The sequence below is a fragment of the Syngnathus acus genome, chromosome 21 (assembly GCF_901709675.1).
Source record: "Syngnathus acus chromosome 21, fSynAcu1.2, whole genome shotgun sequence".
Lineage (NCBI taxonomy): Eukaryota > Metazoa > Chordata > Actinopteri > Syngnathiformes > Syngnathidae > Syngnathus > Syngnathus acus.
The window spans coordinates 10,199,258-10,216,875 of record NC_051105.1 but is presented as its reverse complement, the minus strand read 5'-3'; the positions used below and the strand labels follow the sequence as shown (position 1 = coordinate 10,216,875).

The window sequence follows — 17,618 nt, the reverse complement described above, 5'->3', positions numbered from 1 at the left end:
GGTCCAAACATGAAGTCCCAGAGGTGAGCTTGAAATCACTTCAACGAGTCCAAACAATCCAGGTTCAGCAGTCAGACTTGCTCGGAAGAGACAAAAGAGCAAACAAGCTTCTCACGAGGTTCCCTCGGAACATAAATGCAGATGAGATGATAATCCTCTCCTCCCTGCGCTGAGCTGATATTCTCCCTGGAACCGAGGAAGAGCACTGTTTGGATGCTGTCAGAGCGAGGGGGAGGAGTATGGGGGTGGATCCCGTAGTAGCCGCCGCTGATTAAATAAATCCCACCAGCCAATGGCGGAGCGCATTCATGAGCCACCGTGGCTGCCCCCCACAAGCTAGTGCCCGTCAGATAACCGAGCTGGAGTGGGAATGGGCTGCCTGGTAATGAGCAGTCAATGAGTCACGCTTCAGCACGGAGGAGAGTGCTTGAGACAGCGGCGGGCTGTTAAGGAGAAGATTAAGTTTGAAAATTGTCTTGTCACAAAAACTGCACTTAGAATGACAACACATTTTGTGATTTTCTTTTCTTTTGTATGAACGGCCATCTTGCTAAAGAAATGCAGAAGCTCTACCTTTTTGTAGCATTCATATTTTATAAGTGTAATGGCCATATCTTTAGTGCACCGAGTATAAAATAATGATGAGCTCACATCCAAATCTGATATCAGCAAAATGTAGAGTTCTGTTCAAACAAGACACAGAAATGTTTTTTATTGTTGAGGCAACAATGCAAATGAGGCATCAAAATACCCGCAGCCTGCTTCTGTAATTCGCACCGCAAGTCAAACGTAATTATGCCCCCGTCTCGCCGAGTCTATTTCAGACAGTGAAGGTGCCATAATTCACACTTACACTTTGACTAGAGAGCACTACAGTATGTCGACTCCTCAATTCCAAAGAGATAAAAGACAACAAAAGCTTTTCAAAGCGCCACTTCCTCCTCTCGGTCCACTTTCCTAAGTGCAGAAGGCGGGATGTGGTTCACTTTGATTGCAGCTCTAATTGAGGCTGATTGATTTACTCGGCTCGCGTGATTGTCCAGAAACGAGACTCGAGGGGGGTGGTCATTATCTTTCACATTCATATCCGGCTGAGGAGCAATTCTTTAACTGTGATGCCTCCTCCATTCCAGAATATACAAGCAAAAAATGACCCGCAATTTAGAATGAGCCCCGTTTCAATTGGAATGTTTTGACAGCACCTAATGTTGTCGCGTTTTGTAGGTTTAAAAAGCAGGATTTTCCATCTTGTCTTCTTAATGCCATTACGCATTTGCTGAGTTTTTTTCCCACTGTGTATAAAAGTTATTACATAAAAAAATGTTCCTCTAATGCAGTGCTGACCCGTGACCCATTAAAAGGGCAGCGGATACTCTTTAACCCTGATTTTGATGTGCACGGCAAACACACGTATATGTAATCACTGTTTTGGGCATTTACATCTGTAAGAATCCTAATCTGTAGCAGCAATAAATTCAACATGTACTTTTCGTGACCTCACCCTCGAGCAAAGCTGCAGGGATGGCAAAGTTACGTAATGTTTGACATGAGCGAGTGAGATGGCTACCTGTTAGCATGGCTAGCATCAAGCACATCAAAACAATTTTCAACAAGATGATAAATTCCAACTCAACATCACTTATGATTTATCACGTAGAAGCGCATCATGGAAATCCTAGACAGAGAAGCAACCTAACGAGACTCGGAGATAACGCATAATCTCAAAAGCCGTTTCTTGCTGAGCCAGCTAGAAAGCGTCGACCAATTAAACTCAATTTCACCAGGAAAGATAAATTAACAGCACGAGGCTGGAACAGCCGGTGGCGTGACAGTGACGTATGGTGCGCCGCTATCATGATTTGATGCGATTCATGAGCAAGGTCAAAACAAGCCAACACACACACACACATGAATGAAATATTATGTGTTGATATAACCATGAGCGACGGTTTAACTATAAGACGAGGCTATTATCTGAACAAACACGTATGGGGTGGTTGAATTAGTGTCTCGTGTTTGTTTAGGACGACGACAATCTCAGAAGGAATTGTATAATTGTGCCGTCATTCAGCCTGATCCCTTACGGATGTTCTCGTTTTCATCACAAATTCAACAAAGGAAACAAAATCCACTATCACGTTTGAGTCCAGTTCTATCTGGAGGAAAAATTCCGGTCTGCTCACAGATATCCACATGGGACTCGGCCAGGAGAAACGGGGGCAATATGTGGCTGGCAAATAATAATTAAAATGTTTCATCTTAGTGTGGCAGCACAAAGAGCATTTTGCTCCAGTGATAATCACAACAAAAGCGCTGAGACGGTGACGAATGGCTCTTTGTGTGCTGGGCAACAAGTCAGGATCACAATCGGCGTTTTGTTTCGGTGTGGCCTGAATAATCTCGGCATTCGGTGTCGAGCGGTTAAGTAAGATTTCAAGAAGGAAATTCTTTGAAACCAGTACTTTTTTAAATTTTTTGACTAGGTAATATTTGTAGCTGTTTTCCAAGCTTGCCAACTGTAGCGCTGTTTTTTGTTACCCCCAAAGCATAATTTTGGACCACATTTCTTATCTTCAAACACTATTAAGCATTTAAATAGAACTTGAAAATCACATGCTCAAACAGATGATGAATGCAGCTAGTCATTTCTTCTTTCCCCCATTATTACATAATTGGACAGTCCAACATGGCCAAAATGCCAATGGGTATTTCATTATCTCAGCAATTTAGTTAGCTGATTGAAATCAATGATCTCGGCGCCTTATGACGCTTTATTGAATTTATTGAATTGAATCAGAAAGACAGCTATTCTTCTGAAAATGAAGGCCAAATATACAGCGGAAGGTCGGACAGCTGGTCGCGACTCGCGTTTGTTTGGCAGCGGGGCTCGATAATGTGCTCTGTAATCTGCTCGCTGTCGCAAACCTGCGTACTGAGCATCTTTTGTTTCACTAGTTGCAGACAAGCAGCATCTGCTACGGCTTCCGAGGACGATTTGGGAGCAATTGGAAATTCTTTTACAGGCTGCTGGTTGTCTTATTTGTTTGGTTATCGTAGCGGTCGATGCTAATTGACATTTTAGAGGTATTGATGTCAAGGTCACAAGGGTTTCTTCAGAAGATTCTTTGCAGGTTGCTCTTGGAAGAGGTCATATTTGAAAGTCTTGATGTCTTTAAGTAATAATAACATATAATAATAGCCTTACATAATATACAGAAGACCAGAGGTTGCGCAATCCCGCTATGACCCAACTTCGGTTTATGTGACTTCACTCATCTTACCTGCTGGTTGCGTAGAAGCCAAAGCGTGGAAGGGTTTTTATTTTCTGGACCAGGATTTCCCATCTCTGCTTGCCTCTGGCTCAACGTCCACTTACGCACATCTGTAAGTTCTTCTAATGGCCTGTTGAAAATAAATATACAAGTCAACCTCGTAATGGATCAGCAGTTATCTAACATCAGAAGTGGACCCTTGGCTATCTGGCAGATGGGACACAAAGAAAAGCAGAACAGCATCTGCACGGCATCATTCAAACCTCAACGAGAAGATTATTTGATGGGGTGACATGGGAGCAGCGCTGCGCAATAAACAAGCAACAGGCAGCATCTGTCACGGCAGCTTTATGACTTGCTTTTGAATGAACAGAGATAAAGCCTCCCTAATCCCATAATATTGCTTTCTTGTCCAGGGAATGCTGAACTTGCCATGTTACATGTGACCCGCTATAGGAAGCTAATATAATTGTTTTTGTTTTTAGAGATATGTCATAAAAAGGGTGAACAGAGCAGAGATCAATATTGATCATCTCCCGACATCTTCCAGACAAGACCGAAGACAAGACGGATCACGTAATCCAGGCAGAAAAGTCTTTATAAAAATATTTTGTGTGACGTGAGGTTTATGCAATTTTGGAAAGCATTATGATCTTGTCAATCTGTGGAAAACAATTATATATAAACAAATCATTGGATTAATTAACCCAAAAAACAAGATTAATTAACCCCCAAAAAACAACCAATTAAAGAAATGAAAATATGTGAACGATCAAATCCCTGGAATGTAAATCTGATACCAATGACTGAAAAAAGATTACAGACCAATAATAGTATTTAATTATTGTCAATGTAACATTTATGTAATGTAAAAGCACAACAATACAAAAAAAAAATCGGTATCACTCACAGCTGTCGTGTCAAATTCTAAAAGGTAAGCAGAGCTGCATTGAATCTTTCCATGCCATCACCACTTTGTGAGTCGACTCTCCGAGCCCTTGACTTCATCCTAAGAAAAAGAAGCAACACGTATTTTGTTCCATTTTTGAAATTCAAGTACCCAAAACAGCTGGCGTTTTTTTTGGCTAATCAAACACGTTACGCTAGTTCTCCCGGCTCGGCTCGGGGCGTCCTTTTGGGTTTATCACCCGAGAGTCGACTCTGTGCGATCAGTCAAAAACTTTATGAGCTAACGAGTGGAGCGCTGTCTCTTAAAGCAGTGACCCGGCAGACCCCGACTGTTTTGTCTCTGGGTCAAGCTCATAATCGACGTCCCTCGGTAGCTTCACTGGCACATTTTATGGGAAAATCCCAGTTTAGCGAGGCTCGTAATCCCGTTAAATTAACTGGGCTTGCAGGAGAAAACGAACACGGTAGGCTCAAGCAGACAGAACTAATTGCGGCAAACTGTGTGGATCCGCTGACATGTTGTTCAGCACCAACGTGAACATTTATTTGGACCGGGCCAGTTGATTTATGTTGATAATATTCCAGTGAAGGACGTCTGACCTGGAAATAAAAATAAGCAATTTATTTGTATGTATTGTACGTATATGCTAATTGGCCTCGAATTCACTCGAGGAATTTGAATAGCTCAAATCGACTTGAAAAAAACATTTCTTAAGAACTGCATATTAAACATTGTGCCAAAACTGAGAGAGTAGCAGTCCAAACAAACACGTCAAAGTAGCCACCCAAAAATGTTTTATGTTTGAAAGTTAGCGTTACGAGGATGAGCAGTTCAATAAAAGCCCGGCCTACGATATGATGAACGGTGTAATGAAGGAGCTAATGAGGGCGATCAAGACCGTCTCAGAGACAATCAATCAACACAACCGTGCAAACAGATATGGGCGCAATCAGTGGTCAATGCATTGGGCAGGGAGGGGGGGTGGAGTACAAAATACGAGGGGGGGGGGCACTGAGAGGGAGGCAGGTGTGCCATTGGTTGACATTGTAAATGCGCTCAATGTCAGTGAGCGCGCAGGGAATGTTTTACGGCTTCTGAAAGAGCATCGTAACGTTTTATATGCGGAATATGAAAGCCGGGAAGAAGCTACGGGATGAGAGGTGTTTTAATTAAAAAGCTTAAAAGGAATATGGTCATCATTGCAAGTCGTAGATCAAGCGACAAAACCATCCTGAGGTCCTCACGCTCTTGTTTAACAATCGGCTACACACTTTTTTGTCGTAATATTCTCAATCCATTCATTTGCTATCAAGGCATCTATAAACTATAACTGTAAGGCGGTGCTAGCTGCTAGCGTTCAAATTCAGTACAGAAAAAAAAAAATCTAAATTTGATGGCAAGAAGAAAACTTTTTGGTACAAGCTCAATTAAAACAAAAATGAATGAAATATTCTAACGCATATACCTGTTTTGATTTTCAAAGCTTCAAAACTTTCTAAACGTAAACACAGGCTTCACTTTACGGACATAAAACAGCACGCTATCATCAGCATGCAGCATTTATAGCCCAGTACTGACAAGAGCGGAGGTAAATTTCATGCAGGATTACAATGTGCACATGCAGCACTAGAGCGACGAGACGAGACCAGACCAGACCAGCCCAGCCCAGCCTGGGCATGAATACTAATGTGAGACGCTAATGGAGGAGACCTCCTAGTGCCTCTTTCAAAGGCCAATGCTCAGGGGAGGGATTGGCGGAGTGGAGCGTGTGGTACTTGCCCGCTGGGGCTTTGCTGGGGTACCACATGGGGTTGAAAAATTCTGGGAATTTTCAGAAAAGAAGCAAAAGACATTTCTTGTATTATACTTTATAAAAACATACAGGGTGAAGTAGATAATGTGCATTATAATAATACAATGGGCATTGTGCTGCTATTTCTAGGTGCTCCACCAGGGGGCAGAACACAAATGTACATTCGTAGTAAATACACAAAGAAGACATACATTATAAATACACAAAAAGACGCTCAAATTGGCTCAGTAAGGATAAACTTGGATACATTTTTCAAAACAAGATTTTTTTAAATTTATTTAGAATTATTTTGTTCTGTAGTGAGCATTTTTAGCCTACGAAAAAAGTACAGAACAATGTTGTACTGTATTGGATGGTCCATTCTTAATCCCAGTTTATTGAAAAATTTCCCACCTCTTTGCAACCTTGGTCCCATCCAGAGGTAAAAAGAGTTAAAGTAGATGGCCAGTCTCACTTAGTAATATGGTTTGACCCTTTATCATCTGCACTCCATAACTGAATAAATGAACGTCCACATTATGTGTGAACTAAATCTCCTCCACAACATTTACATGATAATAGCAGCCATCTTGAGTGGCTGCTGCAGGCAGCTTGTTCCTGTTTGGTTCAGGACACAAGCAGGATATTTACATAATCTGAATTAAATGTAAAACAACAAGATACATACATTTTCCACAGAATTAAACCCGACAGAGCATGCATTTTATCCACTAAACTGAATAGTTACAGTGCATTCAGAAAATATTTACAGCTTTATATAAATTGTCAACTTCCGAGACAGGATTATCTCAAGATACAAATCTGGGGAAGGGTACGGATAATTTCTGCAAGGCCCAAACTTCAATCCGATAAAAAAAAACTACATAAAACCGTTTTTTATGCCAAACCCAAATGTTTTAAGTCTTTATGAAAACTAAAGGAATTAGCCTCATGTGCTCATCATCCCTGTGAAGATGCATGTTGCTACACAGCGGCACTATTAGCTTGTGGCTTTGTTTACAATATATTAAGCCCCCAGTTCCCAAAACAAACATGTTATTTATGATTGCCGTGACCTACATAGAAATATTTGCAACTTTCCCTTGTGTGATCAGCAGCTAATCAAGCATGGCCTACTTATGTGCTGTCAAGCGCCTTGTTGCTGAATTCAGGTAAATTTGTAAATTAAGTTCACAACACATTATGATGATTTCATAATCAATAGCATTTTTTTTCCAGAGGTGAAAAGATGTTCTATATACACAGTAAGACATGTTAAAATAAACCCAATATTTCTTTTGAAATATTTTAGGAGGGCTGGGGGACTCATTAATTGCATCTCACGTGTGAAGGTGCCACAAAGTGTAATTTCACGCTAGCTAACGGTGTTATCAAGTCTTTGTGTTTAATTCCCCTACCCCCATCATTCCAACCGTTTTGCCAGGAACTGTACACTTCGGTCATAGTATGTACGCTCATATATTGTAATGCAGCGCCACCTATCGGAAATATGGAAGTAGTGCATTCAATTTTGATTATTATTTTTTGTAGTAACTCATGACAAGTTTTATTTAAATGATCGACTTTATACCGCCGCTAGATGGCAGTAGAGACCACAGAAAATATTTGAGGGCTCTACATGAATTTGTGGCGTTTGGGGAAAAATATAAAGCAACTCGATGACAGGTATCAAAAACCAGCATTGATATGACTATTTCTGAACAACTAAAAAAAAAGCAGAGATGATTTTAAATAGCTATTAAAAGGTTTATTACAACAAGTTATCAATTAAAATTTCATTAAGAACGTTCACAAGTCACAAGTACACACTGAACACACGATCACACCCTGGTTTAGCAGTTCAACTAAAACGACGCTGCTTGCTGAGTAATCGGACTGAAACATTGTTGAATTCTCGCAGAGAATCATTATGTCATGCAGAGAGCACAAAAGATTTCTTTAAAAAAAAGTTGAATTAAATCTCCTTGATGACTACACAGTAGTAAGCCAGTACAGAATAAAATTGAACATCACGGTGGGACTTATTTTCTTACTGCTCATCTTAATGAAAATTCCTAAAAGCAATCTGAGCAGTTCAAAACAGCTCAGCTATAGAAAAACTGAACAACTAGGAAGTACAACACACCAAAACATTTAATGATACAAATGTACCAATGATGTTGTTGTCCTCTTGATTCCATTAAAAAGGAGCAATCAGTCACGTGAGCTGCATGAAGCTATTTACATCCATTTCAATAGCAAAAGCAAGCATTTCTCCTTTAATGTCAGCGAACCATTTTCTACAAAAAATATGAATGGCGCTCATCGCCATGACAACCCAACCTCCAATCACAGAAAACAATCAACTACAGGCGGAATGTTGCTGAAACAACGAACAGGCTTCCTCCGGTTAATGGAGCGGCCAGAGGCTACGCGGAAACATTCAAACGGCACAATACGACTGATGACAGCGGATCCCACCAACACACAGAATTTAAAAAGTAGTCCAATGGGAACATCGGATTCAGCCATTTACAAGTGTGTGCGTGTGTGTGACAAAAGCTGCCACTGTCTGAAAAAAGGTAAACCCGTTGTTTCTCTAAATGTGCAAAATACTGAAAGCAAATGATCAAATAATAATAAAAACGTCAAATAGTGCTTTGTCAATAAAATAAATATAATAAATAAATGTGCCAAGACCATGTGCTGCATAATAATTAATGGATGAAGCCCATCCCTTACTTCTGGCATGAACTGTTAAAGAAACCTTAAATTGAATAAATTAAGTTATAAAAGCCTTAAAATACACCTAAAGTGCCTTTTGTCTCCATCGCGTCACTATTGCCTAAAAAGAATGAATCAAATAAATCAATCGATAAATAAATAAGACTATGGTCCAGAGGCATCGGATGGGGCCGATCAGCTCCCCGAAGGCCGAGACTGGGTGGTGCCGCTCATTGGCTGGCTCTCGTCTGTGCTCTGGTTGGATGTGGCGGGCGCCGAGGAGGAAGAGGAGCTGACCCCGTTGGAGGTGCTGACGGAGCTGTGCTGGATGGCCTCGCTCTGAGGGCTGCTGGGGACCGACATCTCCTCGCAGCTCTCGTCTTTGTCGGCGACTGCAGTCAGGACGACAAACGGTCTTGGGGGAGCTGCCGAAAACGCGGATCAGGGGGTGCCAAAGTGCTCAAGGCTTTCCGTAAATCTCGATTTAACGCCGCGTCTCTGCCCCCCGCTTATCGTTCAAGCGCCCAGTGTCAATTTAAATGGACATCATGAGGGCACCCCCCCACCTCCATCGCATTTGTTTTTGGTTACCTTGCCAACGACTGCAGCGACAGATGATTACAGCGCCTGATTTTAATGATGCTCACACTAGAGAGTAGGCAAGACTTGGAGTCAAAATGCCACCAGCTGTTCAGCAAGCGCTTGCCTTTCAATTAATTGGATCCTGATTGGGAGGAGGGAGAAACAAGGATCTGCTCTCCGATATAAAGCTGCTTTCACAAGTAGCAATTTTTCTTTTTACATCTAACATTTTGCTTTTTCGCTCAAAAAGACGTGTGACGTCACAGCTCTCAAATAAGCTTCTACCTGCTCTCTATGTTTTGCAGCGAACAGATGGCCAGCACACTGTGCCAGACTCCAGTTGGTTAACTGGAAGGACAGTCGGCGGCACCGTGAAGGAGGCGGCTTGTTCGGGTCTTGTGGGTAAGACCGAGGCAGCCAGAATGAAATGATCCACTTTACTGAATCAGTCACGTCAGAGTCTGACTGGAGTCCAAATGACATTTTGAGCCACTCTGTTCGATAATGAAACGTGAGTGGACCTCATCTCGTCAGAGTTCTTATGAAGAAATGCATCAATCCTTTATTGGATATTAGTAATTTAAGTAGACGCTGGAAATTATTTTATGATGAAATTATATTCATATGATATTGATGAGAAATTATGCAAATTGAACAAGGCAAAATAAGTCACATCAATCTATTCACTAATACAAGGGAGGAAAATAATAAAGTTGTAATGTTAGAAGTCATTATGTTTCGAGAATAAAAATGAATTATTAAGAGAATTAACTTTAGAGAATGAAGTCATTTTTCTCTGAGTCAATCTCACGATGCAATAAAATATTTCAATTTGTTTGTGAAAGTTGGACCAAAGTCTAACTTGGAGAAGTCACATTTGCGCTTAAATCAGAAAACTTCAACGTTGTGGCATCAGCAAAGGACAAAATATGGCTGATAAGATTCTTACTAGGATCATGTGACATACAAACAAACACTTTCGGTTCGTACACAATTCTGCTCGGTGTGTTTGTCAGAAAAGTTTCTACCGCTAAAAGATTTGGTTGGACCGAGCCAAAATTTATTTTAGTGTCATATAAGAAGCTTAACAATTGCTTGCTTATTGTGACCACCTGTGGTCCTTCAGATGGATTCACCTAGCCAAGCAAAAATTTATCTCTCAGTACACCTGTCTATTAATATGTCGACTTTTTTACAAAATTGGGATGTGCGCACATATGTTGCAGTTCAACGGAGCTCATTTTCAAAGAAGTTGGCCCGGAACTGAGAATAATAGCGCATTACTCACTGTGATAGCCGGACTTTTTCTGCATGGCCGTCACAGGACAATCTTTATGAGCCAGGAGGAGCTGCTTCAGCTGAGCCACTTCGCTTCTCAGCAGGGTGACTTCACTCTTATTTGGGAGACAGGAAACACATGGCGACATTGTGAAATGGCGCCAGACACTGACGATATGTCAAAATGCTGAGAAAACTAGCACACAGTATATTGACAATTTAATCTTTTAAGTATATAACTGTACATTCAAAAACCCAAATCTGAAATTGTTGAAGGTGAACCGCGTAATTGTCGGTGCAACTTTATAGATGCTGCCGACATTTACATTTGGGTGTCGTTAAGAGCTCCCGGTGGAGCGAAGGATTTCTGCATGTTGTTAAAAAAAAAAAAAAGGAGGCGACACACACAAAAAGACACACATTAATTCTGAAGGTGACTTTAAGTGGATTTCAAGCAACCGGGCTGCATGGAACAACCGGTGGCAGATTTAAGCTTCTTTTTTTTCCCTTTAAAAAGCGGCAAGTGGCTCAATCTATTAGTCAAAAGGACCACAATGTATTTTCTAACTAAGCTGGGGTTGGCAGGATCAAAGTATTGTAAGAGAGATTTAAACACAGTTGGAGGGACCACGTGGAGCTTTGCCGCCTTGATTAATAGCACACACTCACCGGGCTCGACATTCAAACACAAAAGAATGACATCCAACACGAAGGTCCAATTGAAAATGGCCAATATATGACTTTGTCGATGTGTTAACTACTGTTGTAATTTGGAAGGTAGACAAAATATTACAAGTGTGACGTGGTGAAGACTTGTTTTGGACCCCAAGTTTGGGTAAATGTTTTTGCACGAAGCTGGGAGTGCGAAGAGCTGCCGGGTTTGACCCCTCGTTAAAAAGCCAGTTAAGGCTGATGTTAGGATAATTGTGTCTCATTAGAGGCAGTTTTGCAGATCAGCTTAGCCGTTGGCTGTGCTGATTAATGCCTTGCCGCAAAATGCGTCATTTCTTTCTTTGTATTCATTTCACACATCTTAAACATGCCTCCTCTTCTCGTCTTGGTTTCAAATCACATTTGACTTGCTATACACCTGAATCTCAAATCTACAAAAAAAAAAAAACCACGGCATCTTAATTGTCTGGAACCCTGATGTGCCGCCCCCCCGACACAAACATATCAACGGAGACGATACGTGAACTGCTTCGAACTTGTCAGCGTTGCATTCTTAATTGCCGGCGACGAAACGAAGGTTCAAGCAAGACACCTTTCCCTCGGAGAGTTTGGAGGCCGTTCGGTAAACTGCCGAGACAGAAGCGAGGACACGCTTGCGTGCGGCCGACATCTGGAGGATACATCTTTATTGACAGCCGTGTTATCGACGTAAAGGCCCCGCGCATATGCGCGCCGCCGCTGCTGTCAGACGGCGTCTCTTATTAATGGGCTTTAATGACTTCATCACGACAGAAGAAAAAATCTGCGCGTGTTGAAGGAGGAGTGCATACACACGATTATCACCTGAAGTTGCCCGTTGATTGAGTTGAGGTTGTCGGCTTTCTTCTCCAAGGACTGCACCCACACTTTCCTCTTTTGTCTGCAGCGTGAGGCAGCAGCCCTGTTGCGCTCCAGGAACTTGCGCCGCTTCTCATCGGGGTCGTCACTGGTGGCTCTGCGCCGCCGACCTCCGGCGCTCGGAGGGTTTGGCGCAGGGGTCGCCGGGGAAGCCTGTGAATAAGATCTATCGGTGTTAACAAATTTTAACAATTCTTTTTGTGGATGTACTTACGGGTGTCTCTGTAGTGGAGGTGGCTGGCTGCTGAAGGGAATGTGCGGAGGGTTCCTCACTGGCGGGTGAAAGGTTAGAGGTCAGTCCGAGGGACGTGGACGGAGTGGGGATCGAGGCTGGAGAAACGGGAGCAATGGTGTGCGTTATGGCGCTGCTCTGGACTTCCCCGCCGTCACCGTTGGTTAGCGGAGAGAGCTGCTGGCTCAGCGATCCTTTTGGTTTCTGAAAAATGAAGAATGAAAAATACTGTGGCCCGTTCAAAGCTTCCAATTGGTGTGGGAAAAAAATTAAAACAGGCCCTGACCTGATCTGACAAAACAAAAACACCAAGTTGACAAAAATAATCTTGCATAAATAACATTGCTAGTAAGACAAACAAATGGGATAATCAATAGAATACACAATTCTCAAAATATTTGTTAGCTGCATTCCACACACAGCAGGCAACAAGGTGAAAGAGAGACTGAGCCCTTGGAAAGACTAACAAAGTGAGAGGCAATACATTTACATGAGAAAACAGAGGAGCGCATTATTCTAACAAGTACCTTTGCCAGCCCAATCTATCTAGCAAATGAGTTTATGGTGCAATACCCATCCAGAAGCTCTTCTGGCAGAAACAAGATATTATTCTCTTGGAATGGCCCCGAGAAAGACGGGGGGGGGGGGGGGGGGGGGGAGCCAGTCAGATTCATATTTCATCTCTGCCATGGAAAGCTCATCAGTGTAATAACCCTTCCTCTCATGGGTCTTATTCAACCATCTGCTTCTATATTACTTATCTTTATTTTGCAACTAATTAACAGTATAATCTTCTAAATTCAGCAAGTTAATTATCATTATTGTGGTCTTTGCAGCATCATCAGTCCTTGTAAAGAGCAGTCGCTGCGCCGCCATCCCCCTCAAGCATTCCCCCCCTCCCCCCTCAGGTTGAGCAGGGGTCTGTTTCCTTGACGTGGGCTCATTAGGTGTTTGCTGATGAGCTGAGTGCAGTGGGAGGCACCCGGAGAGAAAAGGGGGAGGGAGGGGGTGCAGGTCAGGCAGGATTCTGCTGAACAAAAAGGTTCCATGCAGGGTGAGGCCGACTTAATGTGTCTCGCTGAGATGTGCCAGGATGCCCTCAGCTGGCTTTCGCCCTCCGCTCCCCCACCACCGGTGTACGCCATCTCCGTGTTTGTCATTCCCCACACCCCTGTGATTCCAAACAACATCCCCCCTCCTCCTTTTCCCTGGGATCAATCTCTCCGTGCCAACAAAAACACCTCCTGTCCACAGTTTATATCTGTTAATTTCGAGCAGCGAGGCATGCTGAGAACGCTTACGGGTTTTGTGATATGTGCTTCATCACATTGCCACACATCTTGCTCACAACACACTACAGCATATATATATTTGTTCCGATTCATTTTTTCAAATTGGGGAAAAAAATAGTAATCTCACTCATTAGCAACTTCTCTTTATATATATTTTTTTTAAAAGTCAGGAGCACATTAACATTGGAGGTAAAAATATAATGATGATTAAATACCAGTTTTGCCTCTGACTGGGCGGGCTGTGGTTGTGGCGAGGGGGGTCCGGGGATGCCGGGGACGTTAGGCACGACGGTGATGGGTCTGACAAGCTGACAGCAGACACACACAGAGCACAAAATTAGTCATCCCCAATAGAAGGCGGCCTGGCGCTCCCCCCACGACACACACAAACGCAGCAGAGCTCCCTCATATCTCAGCCTCATTATGTCGGGTAGCCCGTTATTTTGTAGAGGCGGTGCCACATTCAGATGTGTGTGTTCGCTAATGAACCTCTGCCTGGCTGTGTGAGAGCATATGGGCAGGAAGCTGAAGAGGCGATAAGAGAGCCAAGTTGGAGGTCCAAAAGCAGGACTTGTCTCAGAACCGCTGATGAGATGCTGCTAGGTTGGCGGTAGCACTCAAATATTTTTTTCTCTCTCCTTCTACTCAATGTTGTGATTGCGATTAAGGTGATCAGCAATTATTTTTTCTTGGTCCTATTCCCAAGTATTTTCTTTTTTACATAAACACATGCAAAAATATGGAATTTATTGCACATAAATGCTGTTTTTCTTAATTCAAGATGGAACAAAAAATGATCTGGAATGGCATTTTAATTACTTCAATTGCGAAAGCTAGTTAAATAGATCAGTAAATTGATCTTAATTCGTAAGTCAAAGTACCATTTTATTTATACGCAGCTTGTCGCGCAGGATTCATAACCCTCGCACGAGCCGCACTTACAACAGGATTGCAAAACACATTAGTGCTAATCCAAGCTCTCTGCCAGAAATCAAAAACGTTGATTCGACTTGAACAAGGACAAATGACAAAGTGTGCTGGACGAGTTCCTGTTTGCGCTTCAGCCAATTCCCACAAATTCCTCGCCGCCATACAAAGTCCATTACTTTGCTCGCTCGCTCCCCAGATGCAAAGTGACTGCCAAATCTACCGATGCCAATGTCGTAAATAGTCCCCGCTGTCCAAGAGAACGAGAGACAAGCAAGGACAAAATGTGGCATTAATCAATCACTAAGTGTTGTCTAAACATCACTTGAGGAGCGATTGCTGCCATGCGGAATCCAAACGTGACCCTCATTTCCCTCGCTGACCAATCACGATTAAGAACACGGTCTCATGTTTTTGCCATCATGCATATTCACTAATCTATAAAGAAAATAGAACAGTCAAATATTTGTGGCAGGGGAAATAATGAGATTATTTAGCAGAGGATCATTTCCAGTTTTTGTGACACTCACTGGGATGGTAGTGGGAATATGTACACTGGAACTGGTAATGGCAGCTGGAATGGCGACTGGCATTGTCTGGCCGTTAGGCAGCTGTAAGAGCACTGGAAAGGTGCCAGACACTGGCCTGCAGTAAAAAACAAAAGACATTGTGGTTAGCCCCGCCCCCCCAAAATTAACATACATTTTAGTGACAGTGATAGCGAGATAAAAACATCCTGTCACATTCAAGCAACAATGGATGAGAATGAAGAAATACCCATCGAGCTCAAGCAATTTGATTTTGGGTTGCGCGTCGAGTCGGTTGAAACTAAACAGTTTCACCTTTGCGGTGCTATGTGACGAACAAATGGACACGGCACGCCGCTGATGTGCTATTTTTCACTACAAACTGTAGAATGCATACAATTTTCTAATAGTGGACAGAAATACGGTCATTTTCTCCACACACGATTTTAAAATTGAATTGCAATAACACACACGGCAAATTGGAAAGAAACAACGACTACAGCCAAAATGAGGAGTCAGCAAACTACACTTAAATTAAAGACAAAACAAGCGCATGCCTCACTAAGACAAAAAGGCACCCAAAAAAAAATAAAGTTGAAATGAAGATTTGAAGAAATCAACTATGATTCTGTTCTTTCTTAAAGGGACATTCTGAGTTACTTACACTAGAGGCCTACTAGTGGACGGGACCTGGGTAATAACAGAGCTAGATGTTGGCGATGGGAGCGCTTGCTGTATAACGACATTAGCCTCTGAGCTTGCTAGGAGTACATTGGGAACTTGGAGGGATGCCGGATGGACTATAGCGGATGTTGGCACTGAGGCTGGCTGCAAACATAAGTCCTGGAAACAACCACACAACAGCTCAGCTGCATCAGCAGACAAACTCTTTTTTCTCTCTCAGTGTTTACGAGGAAAGAGATGAAGAAAAGAGAACATATGATTAGATTTCTAAGAACAATTTCCTACTGGTAGCAGAAAAAATGGGTTTTTTAACCTTAAGTAGTGATGACAATACAGTGGAAGCTCCAAAGTTGAACACGTGATGCTGCTTTACTTCCAAAATTTTCCAATGTGTGTTTCCTGCAACTCAGATTTTATTTTTTAACCCTAAAAGGCAATTTCCAAAGGAGAGTTTCACCTTGTCGTCGTCAGTCGTCGATTCCGGGTGAGGCAGAGGGCTGCCTCGATGGGCCTCCAGGACGGCGGGCTCTTCACTTTTGTTGCGTATGACCGGAGTGGTGAGCGGTGACAAATCCAGCGGTAACTACAGAAAAGTCACGGAAATGAGCGACAGGGATACAAACGAGATGAGCTGCTGGCTTTGCAAACCTTTTTAATGTCATCTTCAGAGCCTTTTTTGAAGTCGTGATCGAAAGGACTTGTGAGTTCATTGAAGAGTCCCACCTCCTCGCAGTTCTTCAAAAAGCGTGTAGGTGTGGGTGTTTGGTCTGCAATGGATTGAAAGGTTTAAGAAGACAAATTAGATGAGTAAGTAAGCGTATTTTTGATTTTTTGTTTGTTTTACCAGCAATAATAACGCTGTCGGTCCTGGCTGGACCAAATTTGAGGGTCATCTCATGTTTGTGCTTGTGGACAGCCAAGTGGTCTTCATTTGTAAATCTCTGGGAGGACAAGACAAGCAGGATGATGTGAAGTAAAGAGAAGTGTAAATTAATTTCTTGGACATTTTTTCTACTCGACAAAGAAACATAAAACGGTCCCATTAGAAGCAGGAGTTACCTGTCCACAGCCAGGAGCAGTGCATTGAAAAGGCTTATCATCACTCATATTAAGGTTTTCCTGTGATGTCAGCCTGAAATAGGAGAAAACAACAAATGGCTCTGTTGTGGGTTTTTCAACGCGACTGAATGCTTCCGTAGTAGCTAGAATTTAAATTGCAATGGACACTGGGGCGAACAAAAGTCCAAAGACCTGGACAAAGCAAGTCATAGATGGGCGGTTACTCTAGTTGTTGACAGCTATGTCTCATCACACTACCGCCACATTTTTTCATCCGTGGAGCGACTGTCACCTCTCGTTTCGGTCTACGTTCTGAACGTAAACACTCGAGCGGTCATTGTACAAAAAGATACAACCACAGCTTCTTGTAACGGCCGAGATTGAGCGAGCATCATTTCCATGAAATAGCCTTAGCCCTGCGTGTACACAACCGTCGCCATATTTATATTTGAATACTGTTTTCATAAAAGGTGTGCTTTATATTAATAAAATAGCACCGATTACACGTGCGTTTGCCATTACGTCATTCACTATAGCGTCGTAAACATTCCTCCATAGATGTGTGTGCTACTTACCCCTTTCAACCTGCCACTACCCTCCGAGATTTTTCCAAGAGTCCACGTCTGTAGCCAAGTATCGCGAGAGGTGTCAGGAAGCTTCCGCATTAGTCATAACAATGACATCATCCACAACGCTCAGAATTATAAAAAATGTTTTAGTTTCGGCTTATCTTTTTTGGGACAACTGAAGTTGTGGTATACAACGCAGTA

At 42.5% G+C, this 17,618-nt stretch overlaps 1 protein-coding gene across 2 annotated transcripts; it reads right to left on the bottom strand.

Annotated features, from left to right (window-relative positions):
* Window positions 1–76: 76 nt before the first annotated feature.
* On the bottom strand, window positions 77–17,503 carry atf2 (activating transcription factor 2). Of its 2 annotated transcripts, XR_005096178.1 has the most exons (14): window positions 17,424–17,503; window positions 16,849–16,921; window positions 16,634–16,730; window positions 16,438–16,556; window positions 16,247–16,372; window positions 15,770–15,948; window positions 15,109–15,223; window positions 13,867–13,959; window positions 12,342–12,563; window positions 12,074–12,280; window positions 10,569–10,674; window positions 4,183–4,281; window positions 3,282–3,402; window positions 77–186 (listed from the first exon to the last, which is right to left on the bottom strand). XR_005096178.1 is itself a non-coding variant. In XM_037240460.1 (12 exons), exons 2-12 carry the CDS (start codon window positions 16,894–16,896, stop codon window positions 8,894–8,896), a joined length of 1,509 nt encoding a protein of 502 aa, XP_037096355.1. In that variant the 5' UTR covers window positions 16,897–16,921; window positions 17,424–17,503; the 3' UTR covers window positions 7,721–8,893. The 2 variants fall into 2 exon arrangements, 1 of the variants encoding a protein (XP_037096355.1); XM_037240460.1 differs by lacking the exons at window positions 77–186; window positions 3,282–3,402; window positions 4,183–4,281 and adding an exon at window positions 7,721–9,090.
* Window positions 17,504–17,618: the final 115 nt, after the last annotated feature.

Coding starts and splice junctions, on each gene's coding strand:
- atf2 (XM_037240460.1), bottom strand. CDS start 16,896: ATGAGTGATGATAAGCCTTTTCAATGCACTGCTCCTGGCTGTGGACAG. Junction 16,557..16,633: donor CGACAGCGTTATTATTGCTG/GTAAAACAAACA, acceptor AATCCATTGCAG/ACCAAACACCCACACCTACA. Junction 15,224..15,769: donor TCCACTAGTAGGCCTCTAGT/GTAAGTAACTCA, acceptor TTTTTACTGCAG/GCCAGTGTCTGGCACCTTTC.